This window comes from Rhea americana, unplaced genomic scaffold, assembly GCF_003343005.1.
Source record: "Rhea americana isolate MKP2758 unplaced genomic scaffold, rheAme1 scaffold_4, whole genome shotgun sequence".
Classification (NCBI taxonomy): domain Eukaryota; kingdom Metazoa; phylum Chordata; class Aves; order Rheiformes; family Rheidae; genus Rhea; species Rhea americana.
The window spans coordinates 4,275,864-4,294,613 of NW_028186534.1; the positions used below are offsets into that span (position 1 = coordinate 4,275,864).

General features: G+C 44.9%; 1 protein-coding gene across 7 annotated transcripts in view; it reads left to right on the forward strand.

The window, feature by feature from the left end:
• The window catches only part of EYA2 (EYA transcriptional coactivator and phosphatase 2), a 90,892-nt gene that overhangs the window by 57,536 nt on the left and 14,606 nt on the right, over positions 1–18,750 (forward strand). For all 7 annotated transcript variants that reach the window (XM_085313996.1, XM_085313994.1, XM_085313998.1 and 4 more), the window contains exons 6-10: positions 699–766; positions 1,954–2,131; positions 3,793–3,920; positions 4,270–4,353; positions 16,189–16,278. In XM_085313996.1, coding sequence (XP_085170122.1) covers positions 699–766; positions 1,954–2,131; positions 3,793–3,920; positions 4,270–4,353; positions 16,189–16,278 — 548 coding nt within the window. The remainder of the gene's footprint in view (positions 1–698; positions 767–1,953; positions 2,132–3,792; positions 3,921–4,269; positions 4,354–16,188; positions 16,279–18,750) is intronic.

Sequence of the window (18,750 nt, forward strand, 5' to 3'; positions counted from 1 at the left end):
GTTAAAGGAGGGCTATCTGTATAGAGCTGTTCCAGATTTTTTTTTCTCCTTCACCCAAAAAATCCCAGTATCTGTAGTAATGTTTCACCCAGCGAAGGGGCCTGGCTGGACATCGGCTGTTTTACTGAAGGGGAATTGAGTCATTTCCCTTCCTCATATGGCAAGACGTAGCAATGCTTTCGTTCCGTGCTGGCCTAGAAACCTCAGCAATATCATTCTTAGCATCACTAGGGAACAAATTTTCAAACAACTTTCTAAAATTCACGTGTGCCTGGCCCACCAGGATTGATCCCAGGACATGTCTGTTCATGATAGTGTACRTGTGTGTACTTGGATATGTTATCTGTGGGGTTTTCCAACATGAGAAGAACAAAAAAGACCTGTTCTGCTATTTACAGGAAAGGGGAAGGTACTAAATTTTAAATTCCGTTTGAATCCTTGTTTTCCAGCTTTTTTTCCCCCYCAGTTTCCCAGCTCTGTATTTTATTTTTTTTAAGTGTACGTAATAGTTATCTTCGAATAATTTTAAGCAAACCTCAGTAATAGCCCCAAATCCTCAYGGTCTGTATTTGTCACATGAAACACTACTTTCTTCTAGAGTCCAAATACTTCACTTACTGTTGCAGACTCTTTATTTAAATATATATAGTTACTTTGATTTCTGGTGTAGCTTATGGGTGTGATGTTCTTTCTTTTAGGCACAACGGGGATTTACCAAGGAGCCAACAGCCTGGCAAATTCTGCAGGGTTTGGTGCTGTGCATCAGGTACGGCTCAGCATTCGTGTTGACAACCCCGCTGGTTGTGTTCAGGGAGGGAGGGCGGCCGGTGCYGCTGGTCGTCTCTGCCACGTCCCTGCACAGTGGTGTGCTGAGAGGTTCATCCTTCTCGTACTGTCTCGCAACTATTGAAAAGGTTTCCCATCGTCTCCAGAAAGAAATAGCAGTGTTACAGGCTAAGAAGTAAACAGTGAAGGAGGAAAGGATTTTTCTGCTTAGCATGTATTTAATACCAGAAAGTAATTAACWTTTTTTTTTWWAAAAAAGACACTTTTGTTGAAAAACAATCCCTGAAGTATGAATACTGCTGTGTGTAAAAGCAAATAGGTGGACTAGAGCAGGAGTCATAAACAAAACTGAACGAAAGAAATTAAACTTTATATACTTGTCTGGAGAGAAGTTTCTGATCTATTCAAGGTCCTTCTCACAAAAAAGAACAGTTGGAGAGAATGGTATTTAGGATCCTTAAAATCAAGACAAAAGGTAGTGCAACACCCTTTTTTGACATGATTCCTCTACTGCACTGCAGATCTCCAAGATCACTCACACCTCTTGTTACTAGTTTGGATTTGTRTAGCCAAGGGCACTCATTCAGGCATTTAGTTGCTGCTGAGCTAGCTGGAAAATCTCAAGCATGAACCTTTCTGCAAAACAGTTATTACATTTATTTTTTTGTTTTTGTAAGCCATTCAAACAGCTGATCAGAAAATGTTGCAGATCGTGGGAAAATGCAGCCTGTTTCACCCCTTCCCTCACCAGTTATTCATTCCGGTTTTCTAGTTTCTCAGGTATAATGTCGTCGTGGAGATGGCATGATCCATTGCTGTCCTTTTCAAAATACAGCCCTACTTTGCTCCTATATAAAATTGTTGAACTCTGTAATACCAAATGCGTCAGCGGTGATAAATAAAATCCTACAGAAAAAACAGAACTTTCCTGATTTTTGACCTCTTGTTGATTCAGCTGATCTTAATAAAGTAGGAGTGTATTTGGGAGAAGTCGAAATGTAATTTCTAAAGTGATTAAAACATGGTTCTTTAGCGAAAGCATTCCTCAGACTTGACTTGCTGCGTGCTTAGATAATGCTGCCTTACTGCATGCGGTGTCTGGTGCATTTATTTATACAATGAAAACTGTCATATGCAAAATGCACATGTTTCTTTTTCCCCCCAAAGGAATATACGTCCTACCCAAGCTTTCCTCAGAGCCAATACTCTCAGTATTACAGCTCTTCCTACAACTCTCCTTACGTGTCGGCAAACAGCATTAGCCCATCAGCCATCCCCACGTCCACYTACTCGCTGCAGGACTCATCCCACAATATCACCAGCCAGAGCACAGAATCACTCTCTGGTAGGTGCCTCTTATGTTTGCTGATAGATTTCTGTAAATGTTTTTATATTTGTTGGATTTTTGTAAGTATTTGCCCAGATGAACCAAATTTCCTGGCTAAGTCTTACTACTGATACTAACAGTTCTGCTCAGTCAGCACTACACGAAGTTTAGATAAGAGATTAGAAAATATAAGCTCTGTAAGAGCAAACTGGGTTGTTTTTGTGGTCTGATATCTGCTGTTTACAGGTAGTACAGAAAGATAGAATAGTTACTTATAACTTATAATTACTTATACTTACCAGATAAGTACTATGTGTAGCAATGGAGAGTTCAAAACAAATGGGCATGCTCTGAAACAGCCACATGTCACCCTATGCTGACTTTATAGCCCACATCTCCATCGAGATTTATGTTCACTTCTAACAGCTACAGGTAATCTGTGCATTCATAAATAAGTACATGAAGAGAAAGTTTTTCTTAAAAAAAAAATAAATTAAGATAGCCTAAATAGAAAGTTTGGTATGAGTTCCACAGAAAAGCACCCATACCTTCAAAATTTCTGGACTCTATTTGAGTGTGTAACTCTTGAAAGTCTCAAGGCTTAAATGGTTTGTGGAATTACTGATGGATTATTATCCTCTTATGTACCATTCGCATGCAGTCTTCACATATCGTTTCTCTACTGAAGTTTTTGTTGGCATGCAGTAACATTTATGTAAAACACCACATAATTTGTGGATGAGCACAATGTACGCCCATTGCAGGGCTGCTGACTTATGGAACAAATCTGAACATCTGTGGTTGCTCTGAAAGAAAAATAAACTAATATTGGTTTTTAAAAAGAAGTGATCACAGATTGCTCTGAAAGCACTTGGAGGATTTTCTATTCTTGAGATATTATCTCAGCCTGTTTGAGAAAAGGTGATTTCAAACAGGCCTCTTAGCCCCAACCCAAGCTTTTCTGAAGAAGTATTTGGCTGTTGGAAGCTTGGGAGGCCACAACTTAGCAAGGCGAAAAGAAAAGCATGTTTGAAAAGGATTTGTGGTGTAAGGTAAGTGAAATCTGGACAGGTTTATGAAACTCAAGCCAATCAAAATAGATACTTTATACGGGGAGCTTCACCTTTGTTTCTTTTGTTATTTCTAGACTACTGTCCTCTATGAAATGATTAACTAGGGCTAAAACTGGCTAATTAGGTATTTTTAAATAGATGTTGAGGTTRAAAATATCTTTTTAATCATGAACATTCATAAAACACTTAAATTTTTTTACAAAAATTGAAGAGGTTCCTTTTCTATTGTCTTTCTAATTTCTCCCTTTGGAAGGTGAAGGGATGAGAGTAAAATTCAAAAAGATGCTTCTTTTAAAGGAAAAAACATGATGAGTGAAGTTTTATGTGGCATATCTATTTTAAAATTAACTATATATAATCTTAGCCACTTTTGAAATTATTGTAATACAAACCTTTGAAATGAAAAATTAGATGAAACAAAAAAAAAATATGAAAAGCCACTGTGAGCGGCTTCTCTAATGATGTCTATTGGCACAGATAGAGWAAGTTTTTCTGGGAGTGTTTTTGTTCTGTTTCTGTCACTCTCCACTGAGAGATTTCCTGCTTTAATTGTAATGATACAATGCAAAATTCAAGCCTACAGCGTCATTCCTGTCTTTGCAATAGGGGAATATGCAACAACACCGGGCAAAGACAGCGAAGCAGAGAGGCACCACAGAGCGGCTGACGGCAAGGTACGAGCCCGCTCGAAAAGAAGCAACGATCCTTCCCCTACTGCTGACAACGAGATTGAGGTATGACACCAGCTTACGTTCCCGCGGTCAGTCTGGCAAAGGGAACCTGGTGCGGCAATTTATTCTCCCCCGGGCTCTTTCCCAGGATGCGTGGCGTTCCCCCGTGGCGCTGGGCAGCTGGGCGGTAGTGGGGACTGGCAGAGTGGCAAGCTCACCCGGCGTCGTGACTTCTTTGCTTTTCCTTGGCCTGCTTGCAGGAGGCATCTCTGCTCGGGACTCCCACTGGGTTTGATGCCTTAAAAAGCCCTAGTCCAATAGTCTGTATTTCCTGACTGAACCCATTCCTGCAAATGCTTAACATGTGACCATGTTTCTTTTTTTTTTCCTCCCTCCCCATCTTTCATCGCAGCGTGTGTTTGTGTGGGACTTGGATGAGACAATAATTATTTTTCACTCCTTACTCACGGGAACCTTCGCATCCAGATATGGGAAGGTAAAATTTGATTTGTCTCTCTCTCTCTCTCTTTTTTTTTTTTTTGGGGGGGGGGGGGGGGGGGAGGGGAGGGGAAGGTAACGTTACTGCTTGTCCAGCCAAATTTTGTCCAGCCAAATTGCATTGGGAACTGTGGAGGCAGCTAATAAGACAGCTTTTCAAGCAGATGCTGCTAATTTTATTCAGACGCATTCATGTAAATATGTCTGGTGGTATTTCCTCCTAACATGTGAAAATGTAATTTATTTCCCCTTCATGCTGCAAGTAGCCCTCTGTTTTTCAAAAGCTGGTATTGTTTGAGGGCTGCTGGATGGGACASCAGGATGTTCTTACATGTTCTTTCTCCTCTAAGAGATTATCCAGCAGCCAGGGCACAGTAACTCTAGCCTCAGTGAGGTAACATATTTTTTTGTTAGACCAATGATTTCATGAGAACCTCAGACACCTGGTTTTCAGAGAGCTTTCGTGCTGGTCAGCTCAGACTGCCAGGAGCAATAGCGGTGCTTCTTCCCACAAGGGCCACTGGGGCCCTCATTTTTAAGAGGTTTTAGGAAGGATACGGTTAGCCACCCGCTTTGGGAAGCTGGCACTTGGGGTCTTTAGGCAGATCTCTCTGTGGCTGAACGTGGCTGCTGAGGAGAAATGCTGGCTCGTGGATTTACTACCGTGTGCTTCACTTTCTTCCTAAGGCAGTTTTTTTACAATAAACACTTAAGTCACTTTAAATTATGGAATGTCAAATACTTTTAAGTGGGTAGGAAAAAAGACAGTATCATTACCTAATTAAAGGTGGATGACCTATTTGGCAGCTGTTTCCACAAACGGCTTTGAACAGTCAGCTTCATCAGGAGACTGGAAAATAAGCCTGCTTCTCTCGAGAAAGTAGAAATATGATTTGACATCATTTCATGGCTTTCCCAGCTGTACTTGTTTTACGATGGTTATAACAAGCTGAATGTGTAATTAGTAAGATAGATTTATTGTTTGCTGTTAGATGTGTGTGGTTGTAAAGGATATAAAATGGTGTTTGTGGTGTGGAAGTCTTCTGCAGCGTTGGGAAGGCTGCTAACACTTCCCGCAGCACCCTCGGAAAACCAGGCATGTTTCCGAGCAGGGATTTGCTCGGACCTGTGTTGTCCAGGGTAATTGAAGCAGTTACTTTTCCCAGGGAACGTAGGGTCTGAGACAGTCAGAGGCTTACGTGTGCAAGCTCAAGCCTGGCTGCCTGCAAAAAAATAGCAGGAATTAGGSAGGACTGGGAAATGTAAACCTGTGCAACGTAGAGCTGCTATGTGGGTGTCGCTGGGCTCGAGCAGAGGCTGAGRCTGGCATGTGGAGGGAGTTCCTGTCCTCATGCTGAGGAGCCGAGCCAGACCAAGGCACAAAGAGGGTACAATGAGGGTTTTTTGATTTTTTTTTTCTTTTTCTTTTTTTTTTTTTTGAACGAACGAATGACCTACTAAGTTACAACAGGCTTTTTGGAGGAACTTCTGTAGAAGGAATTTTCATACTTTTTCATTTATTTCATTAGTATTAAGTTCCCCGGGGCTTTTCTATAAGGGAAATGGTTCTGTTACAAAAGTATTATAGGCTAACAGCTTGATCCAAAATCCAAAGACAACCTGAGGCTTCAGTGGGCTTTGGAGGAGCCCTTAAACCAAGAGGGAAATAGATCCTGCTCAGGCAAGGTGTCCTGGGAACCATTAAAGAGTAAACACAATTCAGAAATGTTTAAAGTGAGCTGAATTATCAAGTATAAGTGAAGCCGTGAGCCAGAGCTTCATACTAGCCAAGCAAGAAATCCTGAAACTCAATAGGAAGTGTTAATCTCAAAGTAAAGTCTTAACATCAGGACCTAAAATTCATATTTTTTTTCCCCCATAATGGAGTCACATGTCTTTAGTTTGGTGAGTATGTACTTTGAATTAGATCTTACGTGTGGAGGCCTTGGTTCCATGCGTGTTCCTTCAGAAGAAGTGCTGGCTTATGTGATCTTCACCATTCCTCTGGTTCACATTAATGTCCTCTCCATCGTGCTGGTGTAGCTGCTGTTCAGCCCCTTGGTGAACTGGGCTGCAAAGCTGATAAAGCTGGATGTTTCTAGAGTGTTTTTCTGAGGAAAGGAGAGAGGGGGAAGAGGAACAGTAACGGTGGCTTCAGAGATTTGGGACTGGGTTCTTCAGCTACAAAATCTCAAAGCTTCTGCCTGTTGTCCCTTCCTTGGTGGTTGTGGTAATAGGGAGCTGTCTGAAAAACCTTGCTTTGGGGGGAAAAAGAAAAAAAGAGGCTGGGAAAAATTCACCAAAGGGTTATCAGCTATAGTYAAACGCTCMRGTGAATGGTTTCAGACCAGATTTCRTGTTAAATTTACCTTTATTTCTAGTCTGAAACTCACCGCAGGGAAACCTCTGACACAAACCTTGTCCTTGCCAAAGGTGCTGAGCTCCTCAGGGCATGGACACTTCAGCTCAGGWGTTAAGAAAATAATTTGCGCACAGCATTTATAGAAATTAAAGCACAAGATGTACTCAAGGTTGGTGAGCAAATTAATGGCCCAGCTTGGGTACCTTTTCAGTCCCTCTGGCCAAACTGTTTGCTCTATCCAGTGGACTTGCGCAGACCTCCTGTGTTGGGTCGTAATGCCTTTCCGATGCAGCCCCAGCGGTGCAACCTTCGTGGCGGCAGGCAGAGCGGCCCGCGGTGTCATCTTGCCGCTCGCTTCCCTGCGGCGGCTGCATGGCCACAGACCTGCCCGAACGCCCCGCGTCGTGCACCTGCTGGCCGGGGCAGCCGAGCTGTTGGGCCAGGCAAAGCTGCCCCAACCACTTGTTCCTCGATGGGAGGCCCTTGGACTAAGGAAAAGTTTAAAAGAAGGGGGAAAAAAAAAAAAAAAAAAAAAGGAGNGGGAAAAAAAAAAAAAAAAAAAAAGGAGCCCATATCCAATTAGCCCTGCATATTGTGTTCTTGAGGGTTTATAAACTTGTACTGCAGGCTTCCTGTCACTGTATGGGTGCAGAATATTTACCCTCTGCCTAGAGACCACGACAGACCTAGACCATTATTATAGCTTAAGGTTCTGTRCCCCCAGCCCTTTTAATCCCCCGAGCCATGCACAGCAGAGCTCCCTTCAACGGGGAGATGGCTGCAGTCCTTGCCGTGCCTGCAAAGAACTGTGCACAAAATCACAAGCAAAACGCAATGGGAAAAACGGRTGAAAATGCATCGCAATGCTCGTAGAATCTCCAGGAGTGGGGTGAATGCCAAGGGGCTTTGGCCATTTGTTTGAAACAGCTAGGCACACTATGGAAGCACTTTTCTGATGGTATTAACTTCAGACACAACAAAAAGAGGTTGCAAGCACTCCCGTGCCAAAGAAAATCATGAGTCTRTTCCCTTTTCCCTGACTCTTGAGCACTTTGCAAGCTTGTTCCATAATCTTTTCTGTCAAAGCTTTTTTAAAAAATACTTCTGCCTCTCTTTCAGTCAAGGAAATTTAAGTATTATATGACAGATTCATCTCATGCTTTTTAAAGGAGTAATATGGAGAAGAAGGGGGGCACCAGGTGCGTTGTTTTCCCTAGCTGTATCTGTGAAGCTAATAGCTTTTCCCAGTAGTCTGTACTTTTCCCAGTACTTCTCCAGCGTGTGCATTGTTTTGTTCTGTGTTGTTTTGCTTCAGGGTGAAACGTGGACCCAGGACTTTAGCGTCAAACTGAATTGTGATTGAAGTAAAATCYAGAGCTAAAACTAATGTTTCCATGAAACAGTTACTCTAAAATCCTGGGACCAAATGGAAAGSATTTATTTTTAGCACTGAATTAAAGAAGTGAATACAGAGGTCAGTCTAAACACTTGCATTGCATGAAATCTTTATGTGCCCTTTGACAATGCATGATCTCTAACGTTCCCCTTTCGATGCATAGCATCTTCTGAGGTTATTCAGCATCTTGCATTGACTTGAATTAAAAACAAAACCAAAAACTAATAGAATACTTTATAACCTAGTTTTAAGCAAGGGCCATGCAAAGTCATGTTCTAAATACTAGTTAGCTTAACTGAAAGCTTTTCCACCTGGCTCTGTTGCACTGTGTCTCTGTGAGCCTTGTCCGTGCAGACACTTGCCTCGAGCGGCCGCTCTGGCTTGTCTCAGCTGAGACTTGCTGCGTGCTTGCTTGACTGCTATAGAAGCTATTTGTTTAAGATGACTTATATTTTTTATTATTTTTTATTGTTATTTATTTTACTTTTTTTAATGCATTTCGTGTTTTCTAACTGCATTAAATTTACCCCGGTGCAAGCAGGCTCTGCCCTCATGCTCCTGCAGCATCCCAGGCACACAGGAATAAGGGTCTCCAAGGATGGTCAGGTTTTGGACGTACTAGGGACAGGGTGGCTAAAGCTGTTGCTTGGCCCAGGTGAGGACAGGACCTGAAAGGCATTTTCCAGTGTTTGATGCAAACATCATAGCGGTGCACATCAGCACACTGCAACCAGCCTGTCTCGTTCTCACCAGAAACGATGCTGCGGAAGTAAAAAATATTCTCCCGCAGAAGCTTGGCTGGCAATGATAGATTCTCACCAATTTTCCTTTAAATGAATTACCATTTTAAATTAAAACCAACCAAACAAAAAAAACTTGAGAAGTTTCTGCTTAGCTGTTCTTGAGATGCTTTTAAAATACCAGAGTTGTGGGGTTTTTTGTTTTGTTTTTCCCCCCCGCCTTCATCGAAGGCTTCAAGTAGCTCCTGCTTTTCCCTGCTGTGTTCGCTCCCAGGACCCCGGAGCCGGTACCTGTGTGAAACACCATGGGGATTTCATCCAGTCTGAGGGTGATTCGTGCTTCTAATGGCCAAATCGGTCCTTTACTACTTTACAAACTGAGAAGGCATAAAACCCCATTTTATTGCTCGGCCGTTAAAAACTATTTGTGGAAGTTGCCGAGGTTGAGATCGAAGGCGCCCTCCCTCGAGAGCTGTTGGCTAGATCAGAGCGCCACGGCGTCTCTTTTCTTCTTCTTCCCTCGCCTGAGCTGCGGCCTTATATCACTACCGCCGGTCAAACATCTGAGAGTTTTCCATTCCTTTGACAAACATGAGCCAAAGTGCTTAAGGACATCTGTTTATTTTATTTCTTTAATGAGAAAACCTTCCAATTTCTTCCTGGCTCAGCTGTGTTTATTTACATTTTGTTAGTGAGACGTGTGGGGCACCTGGGGACGCCGAAGCCCCGGCGAGGCGCGGGCTGCGGGCCGCCAGCAGGCGTCCTGGTCAGAAAGGCAGCATAAGCCCTTCCGAAGGAAAACACAGGCCTTGGAACGCCATAAAATAGATTTTCAAAACAAATAGAGCCTAATTCACTCAGTAGATCATGGATTAAGTCAAGATGAATACAATTTGGAAAGGATTTTCTGAGGAAGTTGGAGATTTTTTTGCCCGCTGGAGGCTAACCGTTGTATTTAATGCCTTTTTAAGCTAAATTAAAAAAGCATTCAATCACCGCAGGTAATAAAAAAGCCTGTTACTTTAGACATGCTGCTCTATCAGTTATTAGTTCATTATTGGAGAGAGGGGAGTAAATAATTCCAGCCATCCGCTTGTTTCAAGCAGGTATTTCAGGAGCAAACATCTGCGCCGCTGGCTTGGAGCAGCGGTGGGCAGCGGGCACGTGGCGCTGCGGGGCCCGCGCTGCCCTGCCGCCCAGCCTGCCCGAGCCAGGGCTTCCTGCCCAAGGATCCTCTCCGATGCAGAGCAGCCGTCAGAAACGCCACTGCCAAACCTTGACTTCTAAGGGAAAGAAATTTTTAAGAGGGCAYAGCTTGCGCTAGAAAGTTGCCGTGCAAAACGCACGGTTGCGTTGCGCGCCGTGATGTGTTCCCACCAAGCTTTCCGGGGCGCTTGGTGTTTTTCATGCCAAAATCTTATATGGAGAAATGATTTTCTTGGGAGCAGGGGAAGGAGGTGAAAAGGTGCGTTTAGCTTTACTCCCCCCCATCCCCYTTTTTTTCCAATGTGTATGGTAAAAAGAAAATATTTGTAGACTTGGGGACGTGAACCTTTCATACTACTTTATAAAAATAAGTTCCACTTGCACTCAAGCAGCATAGCTGGGCTTTTATAAAGTAGTTAAGTGCYGTATTCCCGTGGGGCTGGAATCCATTTCAGAGCTCGCAGGTTCAGCTGCTGGATAAATGAGGGCTGCTTGTCCCAAAGCGCCGTTCACACACGGAGAGGAGCCCCTGTGGCCTCYGGGTGCAGGCGTTAGTGCCTGGCCTGCTGCTATCACCCAGAGCCGCGCTGGTGCCGGTAGAGCCCGTCAGTGCTGCAGTGGGAAAACCTGCCTGTCATGGTGCCAGAAAAGGGGGAGAGGCAGCTTATAAGGCCTTTTCTCTCTCTGGCACCAGCCTGTCGGGAAAAGTCCACACTTGGTGACTGCAGAGCCTGTAGCTTCATTCAGATTGAGCAGATTGATAACCCTGAAAACTTACATATTTAGGTGAAACAGAATGTCTTCATTTTTTTCCAGAGTAAGTTCAGAGACTGAGCATGAGAAAACWGGGGCACGCTATTTGCAAAGGGGCAATCCTCTCTCAAAACGCTTGAAACATGGTTGCGTAAGCGGTGTCAGCTCCTGAGCTCCTTGGGAGCTTCAAAGAGCCGATCTCGCCAGTGCCGCCCCTGGGGCGAGCTCGGGGAGGCCGGCTCTGCCCGGAGCCTGCTGCGGGTGAAAAAGATGACAAAAATGCAAACTAAGCCACTCTTGTAAAAGAGCTAAATGCGTTCTCCTCCTCCAGTAGGCAGGGGCTTGCTTGAACTAGAACAGACGCGCACGGCTCATTTTGCATTTCCACAGAAAAGCCTTGTTCAGGTCTCAGGTTCTGGGGAGGGCGTAAGCTGTTAGAGCCGCAGAATGATTATTCTTGCCCGCTGTCCTTGTCTGAACATGTGGCCCAGCCATTTGTGTCTGTGCTTTATTATTTTTATTCTTATGCTACAACCGAGCTGGCACATTTTTTTTTCAGGTGTTTCCAAGTAATTAAACTCAATTAAAACTCTTTAAGTTCTTTCCTGTGGTGACAACGTCATTATGAGCAGCTAAGCGCGAGGCGGCGGCAGGGCTGCGGAGCCCGTGCTTGTACCTAATCCGTCCCTCACCTCTGGCTGACACCTGGGCCAGATAAACCCGGCAGAACAGGAGTCTGACGAATGCTCTTAATTATTACCTTCTTCCTTGTAGAAAAGTAATTATTTGCTCACGGCACAAACGGGTATTTGGCAGGGATTTTGAGAGACTGATTGGTTTTAAATAGTAGGATTTTATTTTGGTTTTTGCTTTTATTTTTCAGGGATGGGGGGGAGGCCCAAATCTGAGCTGCGAGCGGCTTACCGCCGTCGCTGCGAGCAGCGGGGTAACCAGCACGCTGCCGAATAGCAGCCGGCTTGAGCACAGCACTGCTGTTGGGCACCTCGAAGGAGCCAGCGCCGAGCGCCTGGCCCTTGAGCGACTGCCAGCCGTCAGCCCGCACGCGGCTCGCCGCCTTCCCGCGTCGCCCCGGGCCAGCGGCGGCTGCGGGCGCTGGCAAACGCGCGCCCTCTGAACGCGTGCTCGGTTTGGTGGGGTTAAGCAATTCACATTTTCTTTCCTTTTAACTACTGATGAAGAAATGTGTGTGGAGTTGAAATAAGTGTTTGATTAGAAAACGTTGGTTTTTCAGGATTAATTTTAAGTGGGATGTTACTAACTTCTGGGGCATAATTTGTCTCAAACTGCTACTTTAAAATGTAAATGAATGCAAGTCTACAGAAATAGTTTGAGGATTAACAACAGCACATGCAATTACCAAAATAAAAGCAATGTTCAGAGTAGATGCCCCTGGGATGGGAAGGAAACCGTTCCCTTTGGTGGACAGACGTTTTTGCCTTATCCTGAAGCATGGTCCACAGCTGCTGTTGGCCATGTTTTCCTCTAGCACAGTTCTGCTTAAAAGGCAGCAAAACAAAATTTCTTCCAAACAAGCTGATAGAGAGCTGGGAGTTGGAGGTGCCCYGCTTTTATTGGAAATGACCTAGCATCGTGCAGGATCTGGCCGCTAGCAGCAGGCAAMAGCACATCAGTCCTCCCTAGCGAGAAGTCACGGCGGGCTCAGCAGGGAGAAGTGTCTTTTTCTCTCTTGATGAGGCAGTGCTCCTGAAGGAGTCGTTGGGGAGGAGTGCTCCTTGCTCCTCGCTGCTCGCCGGAGCCGTGCACCAGGCGGCAGCGGTGGCTGCCGCTGGAAGGTGAGGGCAGGGGGTGCTGGGGAGGGGGCACACGCGTGCCCCCGCCGGTGGGCGGGAGGTGCTCGGGCAGCCGGGTCCCCGTGCCTCGGCCCTGGCAGGAGCGCATGGGGAGGCGTGTGGGGTGCACGGGGCGTCGGAGGTTTTGTTTGCACAAGGAGTTTATTAGCAGTTTGGCATCCCTGCGTCACATCGTCCGTGTTTGTGAGAGCGTGTCTGGGGCATTAGCRAAGGAGTAGGACCTTGCTTCTCTAACGTCACCGAGCAAGCACGCAGGGTGGAGTTTTTAGGTGAATCCCTTTGCACTGCGAGGGAGCAGCCTTGCTCCCCTGCAGCCCCTTCTGCCCTTGCTCCACGTGCGGCGGGCAGCTGAGCCGTGCAGYGTGCCTGCGCCCGGGGCGCACTTCTGGCCCGAGGGAAAGGTGCTRACGACCAGCACGGGGTCTCGCGTGGGCGTGGGGCAAGCGTGTGCGGCTCTGCTAAACTGACCTTGCTCTGGCAAAGGCGTTAGCCGTCCGCCAGGGCATCCGCCTGCAGCGTGAAGGGTGAAGGACACCCGTTGGTGCAGGAGTTCAGTGCTTCGGAGGACCTGTCCCTCAACGCTGTCCAAAGGACTGTAGTTCTCTTTCAAATCCTTTATAATCTGTATGGGCAATTTTGGCAGCAYGTTGACTGAAATACTTGTGTCATTTTGCACTTTCCCACCAGTCTGATTCTGCTGTTTTCCCCGTACTTGAATTACAAGCTCTGGGCCTGTCTCTTCCCTCTGCGCAGGTACAACTTCTGGCGCAGCGGGGTTCAAGTCTGGGACTAAGGCTTGTAGATGCTGCAGTAATGCAAATAAATAACTACCAACGGAGCCCTGACTTAGCGCCTCTCGACACCTATAGCACACTGAGAGTGCTGATTTGCTTTTAACTTTATCAGCCTATTTAAGGCTTGGAAGCGTGCCTTGCTCTAGAGGAAATGTCCGTAATGTGAAAGCTCTAATGCCAAATCGTTTCCCCAAACGGCTTCCCCTCTGGGTGGTAAAGTGCATTTTTCTGTTTTATTTTTCATTCCATCACATTTTCTATCTCAAGAGATTTTTTTTCCCTCATCTGCAGTTTAATCCCCATATTGTTTGGTTTAAAAGAAGGTAACTTCATACACTGTGGAAGCATTCTCTACTCTCCATTAGTGATTAATACCAATAAAGCTAAAGACAAAATTCAAAGAATAAATGACAGATACCAACCAGTGAGACTTCCTAAAAGAGGTTTTAACAGCAAATGATCCTTGAAATGTATAAAAATAAATTGCTTCATTAAAAACTATTTTACAGAATCACTCCTTCCTAGCAGCAGATTTTCTCCAGAACAGCTCCCTGGTGTAACTACACCTGGGTAGTAAAACTTGATGGAGTGCTCTTTGCACGGGCCACAGTCGGATGCCCTGATTCCCCCGGTGTCCCCGTGCCTCGTCAGGGGAGCGCGTTTGGGCTGCTGAGGAGTATTTGGGAGGGTTAAGTGAAGGTTAAGCAAGCAGGCTCCTAGAGCAAGCTAATAGGAAACGCTGAGCCGGAGGACAAATGCAGAGTTTGGCCCACCTGAACATGCCTCGATGTTTGCATTTGAGTTCCTGAAGTGGGCAGCTGGGCTTTGGGCAGGAGCCGTCATGCCAGTTGTACTTCTGCAGAGCAGGCGCCAGGAGTCCACAAAATGGGGCAGATACCCCTGCAGAGGGATCCCAGATATATGCCAGGAACCCTTTGTACTTTGTGGTGATGCCTCAGTAGAAATATTTTTAGAAATAAATTACTGTATGTGTTGGAAGCAGATATTGGTGGGGGGAGGAGGTAATTTCAAGCATTTTAYGTTAATACTTAAAATTAGAGACACGTTCAAGGCGAGTCTGTTGAAGTTTACTTCCAAACGTTGCGTGCCCTGTTAGAGCTCCTCGGCTAACTGGTTGCTGTCCTGCCATGCAATAACATGCATCTGCAGAAAATTAGAGGAAAGACTACATATAAATCTGCCTTGTTTTAGCAGGGCTTGTAACTGCCGTGGAGGGGAAACCACCTACATAAACGTAAAGATGAGAGATCCCTGTCCTAATGAAGATGAATTGCAATTACAGGCCCATTGTGGGAATGCTCTTTTTCAAGTTGTCTGTTGTTTGGTTTGAAAAGGCGCAATGCTTTTGAGCTGGGAGGGCACAGATTATTAGCAACAGATTATTTTTGCTTGCAGTTTTTGGAGTATTTAATGATAAAGAAAATGTGCTGCGGGAGAGCCTGTTTGCATCAGTGTGTTTCTGTGCTCTCGCAGCAGGTTTAGAAAGAAGGTCAGTTGTTTGAGGGTTGAATTTATGCATGAAAGATGGGAAAAGTGACTGAGACTCATTTAAAGTAGAGCACACCGAGTGGGAGGCTGGATGCAGCAGGTCTCTTGGGAGTATCTCTGTGTGACAGACCCACGGAGGGTATGTGCAGTGTCCATCTGGCAGCTCTGTACGGGTACATTAACCCTATGGCAGCTGGTCTGTCTGGAACCCACGTCTCTTGGRAAGTCCTGAACTACGGTTGGGCTGCAGGTTGCACAGTCCTGTGGGGCAATTCGGCTAAGGTTTTGCCACCAAACTTGTTAGGAGCAAAGGCGGGACGTGAAGAAGTTCACATGTGCATAAGAGCACGTGGGAAGCATTTTGGAGCTGGTCGTACATCCGTTTTCACGTTCATTTAATCATTAAAAGAACGCATTTTAAAGACGCTACGGGCAGCCCGCGCTGCTGCTCAGCAGCCTTGCAGTTCCCACGTAGGCGGCAGCTGGGAGCTGCCAGGGCCCGGCCGAGCTAGACCCGCGCTCAGCCGCGGGGAGGGCAGGCGGGTGGCACGAAAARCCCCCGGAAAGGGCAAGCTGTCAGTCAGCTGCGTTGGACGTGACAGACCGGCCAACTTGCCATTTTAATGAGCTGTGTCGTGTCTTGCGTTACGTTATTCTAGCACATGTAGTTATTTGGGTGTAACTGCCAGCCTGGCTGCGATCTGGCTCCACRAGCATGTTACACCATTGTGGAGTGGTGTAGCACGTCCCGACCACCGTCGTTTGACGTTAAAGATCTGCGTTAATGTGGGAAGAACGATGCTGACCTCCTATGGCAGCTCTGAAGGGCAAGGTGAGAGGTGATCACGCGCGGCATGCTCTGTTGCTCTTTTTTCTCCCTAACCACTCACTGCTGATGCTATTGGAAATCAATTCTTGGTCCAGCCTACTGAAGTGGTTCTTTTATAGGCTCCAGTGTTTAAAGCTTCTTGTTATCCACCTTTGAAATGTGTGAGCTATTCCTGGTCAAGAGGAGCCATGTGCATCCTTGAAAGAACAGAATTTGATTATCTAGGAGAGCAAAAGAAAGGGTGGGAAAATGGCATTAAGACTCACTCAGGAAATAAATGGCTCTAATGAACATATCCACAGAAACAGGAATCTGTARATCCTGTGTTTGCTCTAAGACATCCCACCACACCCCCTTCCTCCCAAAAAAGGAAAATCAAAATGATTGGAAAAAACTAATTTTCCCCTAACAGGACACTACCACATCTGTGCGGATAGGTCTTATGATGGAAGAAATGATCTTCAACCTTGCAGATACGCATCTGTTCTTTAATGACCTGGAGGTATGTAGCTGCTTATTTTATTTAACATCTCTCTTTTTAATTATTTGCATCTGGTCTATGAACTTATTTTTCTAGCCAAGAAACTTTCATTAGTGACCCCAAAGAAGTGGGCTTTAGCTGGCTTATTGGAAGCATATTTCACTGTGTCTCTTTGACATCTTCATTCTGTTAAGGAATATTTTTCTAAATACCGAGTAACAATGATGGCTTTTGGCAGTTTTACTAAATCTAATAATGAGGACATTGCAGCTGCTTCTCCTGAAATTTGCTATTTAATAATTTTATTAAGTTAAATTAGGATAGATCCTAGGGGGCAAGTAGCAATTAACTATGAGCCAGTGCAGAGGTTTTAAAACTGGTCTCTGTTCTTGTGGGAGCTCTATTCTGCACACAGAGGGGCTGAGCAGAGGGTCCACTCACACACAGGAGGAAACGAGGTGAGTTTCTGCATGAAAGAGCAAAAAGTCCTTCCTGTCTCAGGTAGGATTAGGTCTGACAGCACCGTCTACAAAGCCAAAACCTTTCTGAATGTATGTGCAAATCCGAGCAAAGTCATGCATGCCGTGGCGAGCAGCTTCTGTACAGGGCTGATGAGCAGCCCTGTGCTTCGGTAACCAGTACAAATGGTCTGAAGTATGTAGTACCTGAAAGGCCTTTTTTTTCCTCTCTCAGCTTTATTCAGAGTAGGGTTTGGTGAGGAAGGTACAGAAGATGCAAAGCGAAAATCTTTCTCTGACAGATGAAAGYTACTATTTGGGTGTCCAAGGCATTGTATAAATAGCGCTAGTATTTAACATATAACTGGCACTTTTCACCTGTGAGATCTCAATGTGTCCTGCCCAAAGCCGCCCCTCAGAAACCCTCTGCCAGTTTAGACTTTTCTCCTGTTTGTAAAGGATTTAAGTGTGGAAATTATTTTAAAACAAGCTTTTTCCTGGCTTCACTTATCACTCCAAAACACAATGTAAAGCAGCAAGTTGTCTGACCTCAGTTAAATTCTGTATGTTTGTCAGTCAGGAACAAATTTGGCTGCTAGAAGCAGAGTCCTTAGGTCAGTTTTGTCTCCCAAGACCTCTTAAGTTCTTCTTTAACCACTGGACCAAAGCAGAGCTGTTAATTAYAAGAAGTTGGTTTGAGATTTTTTTCTTCTGTGGTTTCTAGATATTAAGGCAGCAAAAGCCAAACAAAAAGTCACTGAGAAATGGGACTTTTTCATCCAGCTGCCCTAGGTAGCTGAGTAAGAACTAGGCTGCTGAAGAACTAAATTTTAGTTAGCACTGCTTCTCCAAGTAGCATTCAGAAAAATGAAAATATATGGGCACCATATTCAAGACAGGAGGAGAGCCAGGTGCTGCAAGTCACACCTATTCACCAAAATGCTGAAGATCATCTTCTGTGAGCAGATTGGGCTACCAAGATGCTAAATGACATTTCTATTGCTAGTGCTATTTTGTTGCAGCATGACAAATAGAAGCAATTTTGCTATTTCCTGGAATGTCTTATCAGCTTACCTTCTTTTATTAAAAAAAGGAGGAAATACAAAATGGGCAGCTGAGTAGGAAGGTCAACATAACCTTAAAGGACTTGCCAGAGGAAGTAAAGTGGCAGCACAGGCACCTCAAAGTGAGAACAACAGCGTGCTGGACCTGGATGGCTCAAACAATGAAAAACATTTGAGAACAAGATCGTGTTCCAGTCGGCCAGAGCAGAAACCAACCGAGAGCACCTTATGAGACAACCTTATCTTAACTCCAGCACTGTTTTAAATGATGATCCTTAACAAGTATGCATTGCCCTGATAGCTAGAAAGAGAAGAGCATTTTTTTACTCAAAATTTCAGTTTCCTCTTTTTGCTTGTACTTGGTAGAGTTTTTCAAGGCAAAAACAAATGAAGGTGGGTTTCTTTTTAGCTGAATGTTTTCAATGGAAAAATGAGGGATGAGGGAGAATTGAGAAGTGAATGTCCACTGCAAAATTTTGCTTTCCAAAAAAGGCCATTTCTGCTTGGGAGAATTTGCAACAACAGCAAAGCAGTCATCCATATCTGTTCACTAGCCATCCTATGCCTTCTTTTTGGATGATAAATGAAAGTCTTTCAAGGTGGAGCATTCACTAAGTGATATTTAAAGATCATATGTCACCAAGTGTTATTAGGCTTGAAGAAGTTGCAATGGATGATATTCTTAAGAAAAGGGAGAAATGGACAAAAAAGCCAGCACAGAAGTTGATGCAGTTCTAGACCCTCAGAGATTACGGTATACGTTAGCACCATCATGTGGTGTAACGCTGACCTGTACAGGCGCAATAAGCTGAGGCTGCACAGGGCTGAAACCCCTTCTGGCCGTATCCCAACCTCGTGCAAGTGCAGGAAGGGCCAAGGGAAAGAAGCTGYAATGAGAAGGCAGCAGGATAGTTGCACCATTCAAGACCAGAGCATGAGGACTCTTGCTAGGAAATATTAAACACAGCATA